General features: G+C 59.3%; 1 protein-coding gene across 1 annotated transcript in view; it reads left to right on the forward strand.

Moving 5' to 3' along the window:
* The first annotated feature begins 785 nt into the window (after positions 1-785).
* SCD5 (stearoyl-CoA desaturase 5) overlaps positions 786-15,409 on the forward strand; it is a 142,363-nt gene continuing 127,739 nt past the window's right edge. Inside the window, exon 1 of the mRNA XM_059151932.1 lies at positions 786-1,111. Coding sequence (XP_059007915.1) covers positions 910-1,111 — 202 coding nt within the window. The 5' untranslated portion in view covers positions 786-909. The remainder of the gene's footprint in view (positions 1,112-15,409) is intronic.

Consider the following 15,409-nt stretch of genomic DNA (forward strand, 5'->3'; position numbering starts at 1 on the left):
GGGACGGGATTCCTAACTAGGGGTGACCTAGACATCAGCTTTATGTGTGGACACAGCGGTCACGTGTGTGGTTACTCGCGGACACACGGTTACGCGTGTGGTTATTAGTGGACACAGCGGTTACGCGTGTGGTCACTCGCGGACACACGGTTACGCGTGTGGTCACTCGCGGACACAGCGGTCATGCGTGTGGTTACTCGTGGACACAGCGAGGCTCCTTCAAACTCACAGAATTCGCAAGTTGGGACGAAGCACAAAGTAGCTCCGCTCCGGGGAAAGGAACCTGCGTCCGGAGGGCCCGGCCGGGTCGCCCCGACGTCCAGTTCCGAGGCCTTTCCCTGCTTCCAGGCTGGAGGCGCGGCCGGTGCCCTTCGCGTTGCCCCAGCGGCCCCCGCCAGCCCCGGACGCACCCCCGGCGCGGGCCCCGAAGGCGCAGGAGCCGCGGACGCACCGGGGCGCGGGGTCAGGGCAGCCGCGGGCAGCGGGGACCGAAGAGCGTCTTCCTCCTGGGCCACGGGGTGCGGACCGGCCGGAGCGGCGCGGGCCCTCCCCCAGCCCTGCCCCCGCTCCCGCCCCTCCCCCGGCCCCGCCTCCTCTCCCTCCTGCCCAGCCCCGGCCGCGGCGCTGCGGTGACCCGCCCGCGACAGACGGCGGCGCCGGGACCCGCATCCTGGGTCCGCGGGGAAAGCCGGGGGCGGCGCGGGGAAGCAGGGAAGGGGCGGGGAGGGCCGGGGAGGCGGGGCCGGGGGAGCAGAGACCGCCCCCCCCCCGCGGCCGACAAAAGGCCGAGGTCCCCGCCCCCCCGGAGAGTTGGCGCCCGCGGAGCCCGCCCGCTGTGGCCGTCCCTGTCCCTGTCGCTGTCGCTGTCGCCTGTCGCCGTCGCGCCGTGAGCGCCCCGCTGTCCCAGCCATGCCGGGCCCGGCCGCCGCCGCGGGGCACGTCCCGCACCGCAGCGCCGAGGGGCAGGCCCGGCCGGGGGCGGAGGGCGCGGGGCAGGGCGGGCGGCGGCGCATCGTCTGGAGGAACGTGGTGCTGCTGGGCCTGCTGCACGCGGCCGCCCTGTACGCGCTGGCGCTGGTCCCCGCCGCGCGGCCGCTCACGCTGCTCTGGGGTGAGTCCGCCGGCGGCCCCGACCCCGGCCCCGACCCCGATCACGATCACGATCCCGATCCCGACCCCGGCGCCGACCCCGATCCCGACCCCGGCCTCGACCCCCGCCCCGATCCTGATCCCGACCCCGGCCCCGACCCCGATCCCGACCCCGGCCCCGGCCCCGGCCCCGATCCCGACCCCGGCCCCGGCCCCGGCCCCGACCCCGACCCCGATCACGATCCCGACCCCGGCGCCGACCCCGATCCCGACCCCGGCCTCGACCCCCGCCCCGGCCCCGACCCCGGCCCCGACCCCGGCCCCGACCCCGACCCCGATCCCGACCCCGGCCCCGGCCCCGGCCCCGGCCCCGACCCCGGCCCAGACCCTGGCCCCGGCCCCGACCCCGGACTCGACCCCGGACTCGACCCCGACCCCGGCCCCGACCCCAGCCCCGGCCTGCTGCTCGCGCCGCGCTCGTCGGTCCTCGGGCCGGGCCGGGTCTGCGTCCGGGGGTCGCTGCGGTGCCTCGCCCGGGGCCCGGCGGGGTGGGCGCGTGTCCGGCTCCGCGGCGACAGCGGAAGGGACCGGAGCCCCGCGGCCGCGCTCTGCGCCCCGGAGCGCCAGCGGCCAGCGGTCGGGGACGTGGGGGAGACGCCGGGGTCGCCCGCGCGCGAACTCAGGCTCTTCTCGGCCACGGACCTGGGGCCCGGGTGAAGGAGGCGACAGCGGCGGAGGGTGACACGCCAGGCGCGGAAACGGCCTTGATTTCCACGCATGACGTGGGGGGGGACCCGTTCGCCTCCCGCGCCCCACGGGCTCCCGCGCCCCAGTCTGCGGTGTCGGTGCCCCAGAAGTGGCCCCAGAGGTGGCCCCGCGACATCGCTCCGCCCCGGCACAGAGCGGGACCGGGGCGCAGAGCCGCCTCCAGGCCCGTCCTTCTCCGGCCCGGGCGGGACTGTGGCCGCACCTGTGGCTGCTGTCCCTCCCCCCTTGCTGTCCCCCTCTGCGTCCCAGCACCACCTGCCCGTGCTGGCGGGCCGGGGACGGGGAGCTCAGGGCTGGGCCGCCGCGCCTCCCGCTTCCCCATTCCGTGCGCTCCAGGGGCGCACCGCCTCCCTAAGTCGCTGTCCTCTGAGCCACCTCACAGGTCCCCCTGGTCCCAGTGACTGGTCTGGGCTTCAGTCACCTGAGGCGGTAGCTGGGGCGCGATACTGGGGCCTGAGAAGGTGGTGAGGTAATCCAGGAGGCCCTTTCAGATGCCGATGGGGGATCTCGAGGAAGAAATACAAACTACTTTTATTTTCAGAAGGAAAAAGGAAGAAAATACTGAGACAACTTTCTGCAAAGCTTATTTGGAATAGTGCCAGCTTCGTGCCTCCATTGAGAAAGGGCCACCGGGCTCTCAGCCTTCCCTCCTGACCCTGCAGGCCCTGCCCTTGGAGCAAATCCCTCCAGAGCCCCTTAACTCTTAGGGGTGTGGCTGAGAGAGGGTCGGTGCTTGGAGGCGCGGCCAGAGGGTCAGGAGTCTTGGGGAATCCATGGGAATCTTTCCCCCTTCATGTGAGCTCCACGTGCAGCCCCGGCGCTGGGGTTCAGAACCCCTTTATCTAGAGCCACTTGCTCATCCCCGGACGGAGCCAGCCGGGCGCCTGCCCCTGAAGCCTTTTTAAGTCCCCTAAAAGCTCCTGGCGGCCCTCTGCTTGCACCTCCCCCACGGAGCGCACCTCCTCAGCTCTGTGCCCTCCTCAGCAGCGTCTCCGTGATGGTGTCTTGGCTTCATTCTCTGTCCTCCGCGTCTCTCATCTCCACATGACCAGATTGTAAGATGTTCAGCCGCTGCTTCATGGACAGGCCCCACAAGGCCGCCTAAAGCCCTCAGCGCTGCCCCCAGCCTCCAGGGAGCACCTCCCTCCCTTTCCAGGCCTGGAACGCTACCGGCCCACCTGCGCCCGCGAACCCGGGCTTGGCCTTCCCGAGGGCAGGGTCAGAGTGAGCGCGTGGAGACCTGAGTGCTCAGACGCGTCTGTGTTTGTCCCCCCAGGACGCCGCACGGGCTCCTCCCCATGCTGCCCCCAGACCCTGCCGACCCTGGCACCCCACCAGGAGCCACTCAGACAGGGCCTCCTCTCCGGGTTTGCCAAGTGGCTTCGGTCCTTCTCAGGCTGTTCTCTGGGGTGAAGACAGAATCTTTTTTTCCGGAAGACCGTAGCCAGCGGGCACCTCCCTCACCCCGGAGGCCTTCTGCTGTCCTGGAGCAGGACTGCGGCTTCCCACGGCAGCCACGCGGCCAGAGCCCGGTCCCCTCCGGCCCGCGGTCTCCTGCCTCGGCTCCTCCATCAGTGCCGTTCTCTGGAGCTTGGCTCTCCCTGTGCTTCCGGCGTCAGCAGGAGAGCGAGGAGAAGGAAAGGAAGGAAAGGAGCAGTGGGGCTGTTGTGCTTTCAAAGTCCAAAATGTTGCCTTAGACACGTGCTGGTCCACGACTGTTCTGAGTGGCCAGAGGCAGAGACCGCGGGGGCAGCTGTGCTGAGCCCCGGGCTCTGCAGGGTTATTCTCGGGGGCAGCCCTGGCGCCCTGTTGCCCCGTGTCACCACCGCCGCCCAGTTCTGTCCAGCGTTCGGCCGAGCTCGTGCCCTAACGCGCCGCTCGTCCTCCTCGGGCCGGGAGTCGTCAAGGACATTGGCTCGGCCCGTCCCTTGCTCGCCGCCCTTCACCCCGGGTGAGGCCGCCCTGGAGACGCGGGCACGGCTGCCGCGCGCCCGGCAGAGACTGAGGTGTGCGGCGGGTGGAGAGGCGTCTGCGGGGTGGTGGGATGTTGTCCACGAGAGGCCCACCGTGCAGCCCAGCCTCCGCCTCTGCCTAGTCCCCCACCTTCTTCCGACTCCCCTTGGGGCCAGGGCACCGCTTTCCCCTCGTGTGCCTCCCTGGGAGCAGGTGCTCTCCGTCCCCGCAGGACCCGAGGGAGGAGATGATGCGTTTCGAGGACAGAATGCAAACTCCAGCTGGAGGACAAATCTTTACCTCATACAACAGGGACTGCTTTAAGAGTTTTGGGCCAAAGACCCGGTTAATCCAGGCCCTGAATCCTGAGAGGAGTGAACGGAGGAGCCGGTAGAGGCAGTCATGATGCTACGAGTCCTCCTTTCCAGCAACCTCGGCCTTGCCCGTCTCCAGGCATTCTGGCTGTCGCTTTCCAGAAATGTCAGGGACTTTTCTGGTTTCTCTCTAAGTGTCATCTGAGTCCCCTAAATGTGTCCCGTGGTGACGTCATGGCTTTTTTTTCCTCTTTGGACTGTGCAGGTCTAAGGCGTGAAGAGCTGTGATTGGCTCTGCTCCCTTCTTCCGTCCTGCCTGGGGGCAACATGGCCATCGATGAGGCCTTACAGGAATTCCCCGGTGCCGGCTGGACTCTCCGGTGGGGTTTAGGCTCTGGGGAGGAAGCAGTCTGGGTGCTGGGGGCCTCCGGAGAGGCTGGTCCACCGAAACCTGTCCCGTTCTGAGAGGTGCCTGAGGAGGACCTGTCTTCTGTCAGGGGTCCCCTTCTATCTTGGAGTTGACGTGCCTCCATGACTAGGGGTGGTCTGGATGTCTTTGTGGGTTGTGCTGCTTTTTCTGTTGAGTCTCTGAAGTTGTTGGGGAGCTCAAGAAAGTGTTGGCCTCGGACTTCTGCCTTGCCTCCCCGTTTTCTCGGGTGGTGGCTAGGGAGAAAGGCTGTCTGCACAGGAATGCCTGCTGCCCCACTCACCTTCTACATGGCCTGGGGCAAATGAACATCTCTAAACTTCAGTTTTCTGGCCTGTAAAATGGGTGTGTCTGTACTCTTGCTTACCGGGTTGTGAGAGTTAAATTTGAGATTTCGTGTAAATCACAGCACAGTACCTGGCCCTTGGTTGGTGCTCCCTGATTATAGCTGCCGTCGGTATCGGTCCTGATGTCGGCCCGTTTTCTTCGGTAGAAGGGGAAATGCCCTCTCGCAGCACAGTGCACGGTGCATTGGCACAGAACTAGGCTTTGTTGCCTCTCTTGCATGGAAAAGGTTGCTTTGGCTTTGGAAACAAAGGCTCTTTCTCAAAGTTTCCAAAGAGAAATGAACACAAGTCTCTCCTAGACCTTCCTCCCCTGCCCCTCCCCATCCTCCATCTGGGCCTTTTCTTTCCCTTAGATTTTCTCTCTTCCCTGTTTTTCCTCTAAAAGGTCACTATTTCATAGATAAGCATCTTCTGTCTAGCTGACAACTCGCCTGGTCTTTACTGTTTTCTTGAGCACACCCAGTTACAAGGGCTGTAGAAACAGGGCCCACTTATTTCTCGAAATCTCTTAGGGTCTTAGTTTTGACTGGTTTTTCCTTCCATCCGTATCTTGAGTCATGTTTAAACAAACAAACCAACCATCTTAATGCCCAGTTAAACTACTAAAAAACCAAAAAACAAAAATTAAACCCTGTAATTCCCAGTCCATTGTTGCAACTCCTACATTTTTAATAAATGGGCAGATGCTAAGCGCTTCCTCACTCAGGGCTAGCGTCCGGCAAAACCGGACAATAGAGTATGCTTTGGCTGACGTCACAGTCCTAACAAGCATAAATATAGGTTTGAGGTTAACATTATTAACTCGGGTTTTTTCTAAGACTGCCCAAGGTCACTGCAGACTGTACTGTGACCTTGAAGTAAGTGGTGCTGCGGAGTAGAAACATGGGCTCGAAGCCTGGCACTGCCCACTGGTTCACCTTCATACGTGTCCCCTGGCAGCGGGGGAGCCCGTCCCCATCTGTCCGGGGAAGGGGGACAGGAACGCTGCGCTGAAAGTTGTTTGAAGACCTGGAGCGCCTACAAAAGTGCCTGCCGAAGAGTAAGTAGACACTCAGTGCTACCGACTGGCACCGCCCCCCAGGATGGGGGCTGGCCCTGGCATCGTCCTCGGTCTGGGGCTTGGAGCACTTGTGGCTCGCAGGTAAGACGCAGCCTTTAAATCCAGACGTCCAGCCATGACCTTGCTGTGGCATTTTTGTGCTTGCCTTGCCCCGTTTTGCGGACGGTACACAATTAAAACAATTGCCTGGAAGAGCCGCTGATCCATTCAGAAACGGCGAACAGCCGTGGTGGCTCCTTAGGGTTCTGTAAAACACAGCACCGTCTTTGGGGGACATTTTTCCCGCTGAGTGTTGGTTTTGACATGCGGCAGTTCTGGCGTGCAGCCTGCACGTGGCTGCTGGGAGGCACAGTTTTGCTAGCCCCGAGGTTAAGAGGGTGGGCTCTGGAGTGAGGGTCTGGGATCAGCACTCCGTTCCACCCCCAGCAAGGTCAGCCCTGGGCTGATCACTCGCCCTGCTGGCCGCGGTGTCCCCAGGTGCACAGCGAGGTTAAGTGAGAGTCCCGCCGCAGGCCGTCAGGTTGCCGCGGGAGGGAAATGAAACGGTAGAGAGCTTGGCCCGACCATGATGAGCGCGGGGTCCCGTGTGGACGCGACGAATCACTGTCCCTACACCCGAGACTAATACGACCCGGTACGTCCGCTCTACTGGGATTAAAAGAAGGAGAAGAAGAAAAGAAAAAGAAGAACTTGGCCTGGAAGTGGGCACAGAGGAGATGTGAGCTCGGGCGCTGCACCCCTTCCCCGAGCGCTTCCTTCTCTCCTTCCCTCTGCTGGGCTCAGCCTTTGGAGGCCGAGCCTCGAGCCTCGTCTCGCCAGCTCACTGTCAGAAAGCGCTGGTCTCGGGGTCAAGGCCTTCTGCTCGGAGTTCATTTCCTCCGGCCGTGGGATGGTGGCTCCAGCCGGGGGTTCGGCCGGCCTCCTCTCACGAGTGCCCCTCCTTCGTTCGTTATGGGCGCGAGGGGCCGTGCGGGAGGGCCTCACAGTTGCACAAGCAGTCGCCGATTCATCCATCCACGAATTCATTCATTTTTTCCAATCCAGCGATTGTTAACACCCGCTGCACATCAGAACCCTTGGGGATCCTTTACAGGTTTTGGAAGTGAGGCCCTCACCTAGGCCTGCCGCATCGCAGTCTCGGGGTAATGCTCTGGCTTCCTCTTGTTTCTTCTTTTGTCTGTTGTTTTGTTGGGTTTTTCTGTTTTTTACCATTCACATATTTCTGATGCACAACTGGGCTGAGAAGCATCATTTAATTCCCTTGTTCAGTAACATTAACCCCTCAGCCGCTCCCTGCCAGGCACCGATGCGGACCTGGACGTGGTGGCACTTGGCGGCCAGTCGGAGGGACAGACAGGCGCACCAGTGATGAGAGCGAGGCAGTCTTACTTCAGAGCCCCTGGTCTGGGGGACTTGAGGAGGAGGCCCGTGGCTGGCTGGCTGGCTGGCTGGCAGCCCTGGGGTTTGGAGGACATTGCCCTGCGGCCACAGGCGAGGGGGGGGGCAGTGCTGTGAGGAGAGGAGAGGCAGAGCAGGGTGGTTCGAGGACCTGATGGTCCAGCGAGGCTGGAGGGGTCAGGGGCCAGATCCAGGGCGAGGAGGATTGTTCCCGAGCCACAGGGCCAGGAGACGGGGCTTGCAGAAAGGCTGCGCTTCGGCCCCTGCCTGACTCTCTCCTTCTGCTCTCAGCCCGTCCCACACACCAACAATTCCTGCTCTGATGGAATGGTCTGGAGCAAAGTTCTTAGAGCAGACACTTGCGGTGGGACGAGTGAGCCAGAAGTTTTCCAGGAAAGATGCTGGGGGCACGCACCTGGCGTAGTGGCCAGCAGGAAGGGGCCTCTCCCTCGGGCCTTTGCCTGTTCTTGACTCTTCCTTATTTCTAAGCGTGTGAGGGTCTTGCCCTTGTTTCGCTTGCTCCCTCGAGCCTCAGTTACGCAGCCGGTTCCCCCAGCCCTCCCTGCGGGCACGGTGAGTCCTCTTTCCTGCGTCCTGGTTCCGTTTCTGCAGCTTCCAGGGACGGCTTAGCGGGCTCTGGGTCCCCGCAGGCTGGGGTCCGCGGACCCGCGGCGTCAGCGTCACCTGGGAGCTGGCTAGAAATAAAGAAGTTCAGACCCCGTCCTGGACCCGTCGCATCAGGACCTGCATTTTATTTATTTTTTTTTTTTAATTTTTTTTTAAAGATTTTATTTATTTATTTGACAGAGAGAAATTACAAGTACACTGAGAGGCAGGCAGAGAGGGAGAGAGAAGGAAGCAGGCTCCCTGCCGAGCAGAGAGCCCGATGCGGGACTCGATCCCAGGACCCTGAGATCATGACCCGAGCCGAAGGCAGCGGCTCAACCCACTGAGCCACCCAGGCGCCCCAGGACCTGCATTTTAATAAGGTCTGTGAGTGACGCACCTGCACGCTGCAGTTCCAGAAGCGCTCCGTTCAGAGAGGCGGCACAGTGGATTTTCAGTCCTTCCTTCTTTCTTTTATGGCTCCTCCCCCTTGCCTCCCCTCTGCCCCTTCTGCAGGTTATTTTAGAACATGTTGGGATCCTGCTTCTCTTGCCAACAAAAGGCTGTTGCTAAAATCTTTCCGCAGGCAGCAGCAATGTTTAATTCATGGGCTAGAAAATTTATTATATTTCATGAGTAGAGCTGGGGAAAACAACGGGAAGGCTCCGTGCACAGCCCTTGGGATTTAGATTGTCTGTTTAACAGGTGAACCGGTAGAGGTGAGGAGGCCTCAGGGGAGGGCTGTCTTCCACAAAGTTATGAAGTAAATTGTATCAGGTCACTTTTGGCCACAGATAGCACAATACTCCGCTTTAAGTGGCTTAAATGACAGGAGATTTTCTAATTTCAACCGATAACCAGTCCCGAGGTAGGGCGCCCCGTCCTCAGCAGGTTTTATTTCTGCCTTGGGGGCCCTGTCCAGTGTCGTTTTCCTCATGGTTACAGGGTGGCTGCCAGAGCGCCAGGCAGCACAGGGGAGTTACAGCCGTGTCCTGCAGAAGAAGGGAGAGCATGTCCCTTCCTGATGTCTCATCAGAGAGAAAATGTTTCCTGGGCCCCTCACAGCGTCTGTCTCCTCCGGTCTCACTTGCAGGGTTCCGTCCCAAGTGCCTTGTTAAGCCAGTCCTTGCCAAGGGATTGGTCAAGCTTGGCCACTCAGCCACACGTGGTGGGGTAGAAGGAGTGGGAGGTTAAGAGGCCGACAAAACCCAGGCTGTGCTCAAAGGAAGAAGACGGCCAGCACCTCTGCCCCAGGGGCTTCCTTCGCTCCCTGTCATGGCTCTCCCTTTCTGGTATCACCTCCGTTCCCTGAGAGGCTGCTGGTTTCATATCGTAGCGCACTCTCCCCCCACTACTTTCCATCAGGTTCCCTTTTCTCAAATCCTGCTGCCCTTAGAGCGAGTTGTAAGCACTTGCGTTTTCCCTGAGGCTCTGCGCTCGGCTGTGGCACTCCTGCCTCCCCCAGGACCCGGCGACAGCCCTGCCCAACACACCGGTGCTGCGGCAGTGGGCGAAGGAGTAAGTGAACGACTTAATCACTGTGCGGCCTTTCTTTCTAAGGGAAGGTAAATGTTATTCTTTTTTTTTTTAAGATTTTATTTATCTGTCAGAGAGAAGGAGAGAACACAGCAGGAGGAGCGGCAGAGGCAGAGGGGGAAGCAGGACCCACTGAGCAGGGACCCCCCCCCCCCCCAAGCAGGACTCTGTCCCGGCCCCCGGGATCATGACCCAAGCTGAAGTCAGACGCTTAGCCAACTGAGCCACCCAGGCGCCCCAGTGTTATTCTTGAGCTTAAAAAAGGTTTTCCCCTGTTAGAGAACTTCCCATGTGATTTGCGGGGAAGGACTGTGGAGCAAGAAGCTTTTCTCGGTCCCTAGAAATCTACGCACCCTCTGCACATACGTCCATCCAGGCGGTCACCCTGACCTCCCTGCGGAGCTTGCAGAACTCTGTGTCGCTCTCCGGGATTTTTACGGGCTGAGGTGGGGCAGGAGAGGTTTGCTAGATCCCCTTTGGAAGAACTGAATTAAAAACAATATGGAAAATGAATGACTTCAAATGTTTTTTAACCAAGGTTTTCCGCGGTGACACACCAGCCCAGACAGCTTTCTTTGTTGTTGGCCACCTTCTTGTCTTTCCGGTGACGGTGACGCAGAACCTCGGTGATGAAGTCATGTCCAGATTTCCATTCTCTTACTTTGAATTTTAAAATGTTAAAAGTCACTTACATTTGCATTTGCTCAAACAACCTAGAAAGAGCCCTCTGACCCTTGGGGGACATTGCTAACTAGGGGATCAAGGAGACAAAGCCATAGCTTTGGGCCAGAGATTTTGGAAAACCAGCTTTAAAGTGCTGCAGACTCAGAAGATGTCTGAAGCAGGGCTGTGGGGCGGCCCTTGTGGAAACCTTCCGGACCCGAGCCCTGCAGGCCTCAGTGCCTCCTCCCTGACGGTTGCTGGATGCCTCGAGGCTTGTCGTTCCTCTCCATCGGCATATCTGAGTCTGACGCTGACGGGGTAAGCGGGGTCCTGTGGAAGTTTCCTGAGATTACCCTTCAAAGTTGGGGGGGGGGGACTCCCAGTACCAATAGACTTGGAAACGAACTGAGGCAAGAAAAGAGTTTAGAACTAAGGCTCGAATTCCTTTTCTTCTATCTTCCTACACTCACATTTTCATTGTGTTGGTTTTCGCTTGTTGGTTGACGAGACAATGGCTTATCAATGCCGCGGGGGAGTGGCACAGACAGTACTAGTAGGGCAGTGACCCCTGGGGCGTGTAGGGAAGGGTGGGGGGGCCACTGAACACACTGCCCCAGGCACCTGTACAGGAGAAGTCCGTACAGACCAGACGAGGTCTGCTTCATGTTCACCTGCCCGGAAAAGACAGCTCTCTGACATTAAATGCAATAATTACTATAGCGTAAAACAAACAAACAAACAAACAAACCCAACTACCCTATGACCTAAATGGGCACAGTCATTTCCTTAGCATTCTCTAGCTCACCCATTTATCGAGCAAGCAGTTAATTACTTACGGTCTTGAACCAGGCACTTTGTAAAACAAAACAGAACAAGGCAAAACAAGAGGAAACAAAGACCAGGTCTTGACCCTCGTACCTTTGATAGCTCAGAGGAACAGCTGTCATTTCCCAGCACAGAAACCACAGTGTTCTCGCAGCGTGGGAACATGACGGAACAAACCCCTCACTTCTTTAAAAGTTCCGTGCGTGAGATCACAAATCAGTTTCTAAAATTTAACTGTTTCTTGGAGTAGTTTGTCACCCACTCCTCTAGTAAGTGCACTCGTGGGAAGCTTTTGCAGATGGTTACAATGCTGCTCACTTCTGTTCTCAGCCTCTGACTCATTGGAGTGTCCCCAAAAGCATTTGTTTTGCCCTGAAATCTCTATAAGCAAGAGGAGCTACTTATTAGCGAGTGTGAACAATGCCCACAGGATCTCCCGTCTCTGTCTCCCACTCCCAAATCTGTTGTGTTTGGCTCAGGAGCTCTTGAGAAGTGGGTGAGTCGTTGACTTCTTCGAGCTATTCTCAGATTACTCCAGGGTCTTGACTCCATCCGGATCTCTGGGGAGAGTGAAGTCACTTACCCTCTGAGTATAGACCGGCTATGCACCTCAAGTTGGCGTGGCTCCCATAAGGATGGGGACAGACCACTAGAGCCGATATTCCTTCACGCGCAGAGCTGGCATTCAGTAACCGCGTGCCAGGCTGAGTCGTGGCGCCTTCCCTGGAGCTCTGGGATTCCCAGTGGTCCAGGAACGTAAGGGCCAGTGTCGACAAGCTGCGGGGCTTACAGCTAAATCTGTTCGGGTTGGTTGGATTGGTTGGTGCCCTGGGCAAGGACTGCCTTTGCGTCGTCTTGTTGTATAGCGTATGAGCCGTGTGATCTCTGGGAGCTTTCTCACAATTCTATTCTAACCAAACGAGAACTTAAAAAAAAAAAAAAAAAAATCAGTCTGAGGGCACCTGGGTGGCTCAGCTGGTTAAGCATCTGCCTTCCTTTCGGGTCATGGTCCCGAGGTCCTGGGATTGAGCCCGTGTTGGGCTCCCAGCTCAGCGGGGAGCCTGCTGCTCCCTCTCCCCCTGCCCACCCCCTGGCTCGTTTTCTCTCTCTGTCTCCCTCAAATGAATAAATTAAATCTTTTAAAAAGTCAGTCTGTCATTCTCGCTTAATTTACATCCCCAAAACCACTTCAGGAAGGTGTTAGAGCCCAGTGTAAACTCTGGTGTTTGCAGTAACTCACCGGTCCCAGTAAAAGCTCTTCTCGTGCTGGGGCCACGTGTGTCGGAAAAGGGATTTTTATTTTCTGGTTTATAACTGCTTCTATGTAGGATTTTTCTCCTCCATTACTGATGAGAATTGTACCATCAGAAAAAAATAACATTGCATGAGTCAGATCGTACAGGCCTTTCGGTGTTGGGAGGATAAGGCGCACGGGGCGGCACCCCGAGTTCAGGCGGCGCTCCGGGCTCACTCCTCATTGGGCCTGAGGTTGTACGTGGTGCGAAGCTCCCGGCGTGCTCAGGGTCAGTGCCTCTCCAGCCACACTCCGGGCCGGGCGCAGGGAGCTTGTCTTCCAGGTAGAAACTTCCAGGTGCGGACGGAGCCCAGAGAACGGGGTCTGCGGTCCCTGACGCCCCGGTGGCCAGGCCGGGGGCTTGTGCCTGTGACTTTGTACGTCGATGGTGTCCTCTCCGACCTTGGAATCGCTCTAGGGAGAGTGTGGGGGCTCCGGGTCCTCTGCCGGACCCAACAACTCCATCTTGTCCCATTAGCTTCGTCCTGTCCCGCCTGTGTGTCCACACGCACGTGTTACTGTTTCTGAGCTGAGGATACTGTGAGACGTCGAGCCCTTTATCTCAGTACTTCGGCTCATATTTCCTAAGAATGAGAATATAGCCACAACCCAGTAACCAGGAGTTTAACCTTGGCATTTTCCCTCCACGGTGGGTAGACAGATGTCATTAGGTCTCCTAGGAATGTCTCTTAGAGCTTTTTTCCCTTTGGACTAGATTGAAGTGAACTTCGGACACTTGGATCTGTAAATATGCACGCACTGATATGGGGCCACTCTTCCCTGCCAACTGCCTTCAGCTCTTGGGGGGAAACAGCTTTGAGACATTGTTTTCTTTCTTTCCTTTTTAAGATTTTATGTATTTACTTGAGAGAGGAGAGAGCGCGCGAGCACAAGCAGGGGGAGGGGCAGAGGGAGACGCAGGCTTCCCGCTGAGCAGGGAGCCGAGGTGGTGCTTGATCCCGGGACCCTGAGATCATGACCGTGAGCCCAAGGCAGACGCTTAACGACTGAGCCACCCAGGCGCCCCAGGAGGCTATTTTCAAAAGCAGAAAGTGGTAGGAAGTGAGAAGAAGGCATGAGAAGGGGCCGGGGCGTCCTTCTCCGTGCGGTCGCTGACCCGCCTGCCAGTTGCCAGCCGAATGGGCAGATTTGGGGGCTTTGCCTAGACCTACAGAACCAAACGTCTGGGAGTGGGGCCCAGGGATCTGCATTTAACAGGCAGCACAGGGGGCTCTTAGGCCCCGTGGGCTGGAGGTGCGGTCCCAGGAGCGGGCGGCCTGAGTGACACTGTGCCCGCAGCAGTTCAGTGTGGCACCCTTGCCTCGACTTGTCCATGCGGCCCCTCTTGTGTCGCTTCCGATACCACCAGCCTGAGATGCCTCCGGTTGGTAAGAGGCACATTTCAGGAATGTGAAGCCCGCAGGTGCCTCCCCTCAGGAAGCCCCACGTTCCTTGAATGGCCTCCCGCACACAGCTCGCACGGGTCTGCCAGCGCGCCGGGGTGGGCTTTCTCTGCAGGGAGACGGTGCCCAGGAAGGATGGGGTGCGGGTCCGGAAGGCCTGGTCGGTGGGAGTGGGGACGGATGCTTGGATCCTGCATTAGGCACCTGAGGAAAAGGTATTTGGAAAAGGGAAATAAATAAATAAAACCCCTCCAGAGAAAGACTCCGTGAGCCGCACGCAGACCCTCCACCTGCCGGGGAGAGTGCCCCGAGCCTGCTTTGGTGGGCACCGGTGTAAGGTCAGTGACCCAGTGTCAGCGCCCCCCACCCCCTGCCCCATCTCCACCCCAGGGACCAGCTCGCCAGCACTCCCAGAACCGGCGAGCACACCGGGGCTGCTGTGACACCGGGTCTGGGTCTAGCCCAGCTGTTCACTCGCCGTCCAGAGGCCCCTGGAGCCCCACTCTAAGGCCCGTCTCCCTTCTGAGGGTCAGGGTTCGACCGTCTTCTCTCCTGAAGAGACACACTTCTCGGGTCCATCAGCTCTTGCTCCTCAGGATTGGAGACGGTGCGGCTGTCCAGGGAAAGACACATTTTAGGGGACATCCCGGACCCAGGCTCCTCCGCCCCCGAGATACAAGGCCCTTTGTAAACGGTTCTGACCCAACAACAGATGACAGGTGGGAAGCCCCCAGGCTCCAGATTTAAGAGCGTGCCTGACGGGGGCCGAGGGTTAATCCTAACCGGCCTCCTACAAGCGAGCCTGGGTGACATCGACCTGGGGGTCCCGCTGGGGCGGGGGAGGGGCAGCGCAGACAAGAGCCAGTGACCCCCTCACTGAGGACCACAGAGGACTGTAATCCACGCGGGCATTTCAGTCCCTCCTGTCGTGCGTCTTCCCCTTCCCCTCTCTCGGGAAGGAGACGCGCTTTCCAAATCCTTTTCTTCTTCTTCTTCGAGAGGGCGCTTCTCAGGCAGTTGCCGCGGCCCGTTCAGGTATCCGGGCTCAGGCAGCCTTCCGGGGGGGCCCCTGGGCTTCTCGCATTCGGTGATGTCGGTGCAGACAGCCAGGCCTGCTTCTAAAGATGGGGTCTTCACAGGGAAGAAATGCAAAACACTCAAAGCAAAGATCTCCTTGGCCCTGGGCCTAGACTGCGGCTGAGCTGTGGCGGCTGCTGCTGGGGGCAGAGGCCCCGGCTGGCTTCCCGGGCCTCCAGGGCTGTGGGGGCTGCTCCATTCGAGGGTTGGAGGGGAAATCTGGGAGTCAGATGAAATACATTGTAGTTAAGGGCCAATCTCCCAAGTCTCCCCGGCCAGGGCCATTCCCAGGGGCTATTAACTGGGTTTTGGAGAAACAGTATTTTGAAATGGCAAAGAGGTTCTCCAGGTGCCCTGGCAGGGGCGCCGAACGGGTGCGCCAGGTTCAGGAGCCTCGGGGGAGCACTTCGGGGACGCCCTTCTCTGCACCTGCTCGGAGGCAGGCGGGCTGAGACACGTAGCAGTCTGGGTAAGTCCCTCTTGCACGCCGGTGGGGACGCGCGCTCCGCGGGCCTGGTGCCCAGGGTACACACAGGAGCAGGTGGTCATTCCTGCCCACGAGATGCCGGCCCTCTCGAGAGGGAGGCAGACCAGGACCATTAGAATTCCGAGGGCTGAGTGCCAGGACAGACCGGGCCTGGGGTCAGGG

This window comes from Mustela lutreola, chromosome 1, assembly GCF_030435805.1.
Source record: "Mustela lutreola isolate mMusLut2 chromosome 1, mMusLut2.pri, whole genome shotgun sequence".
Lineage (NCBI taxonomy): Eukaryota > Metazoa > Chordata > Mammalia > Carnivora > Mustelidae > Mustela > Mustela lutreola.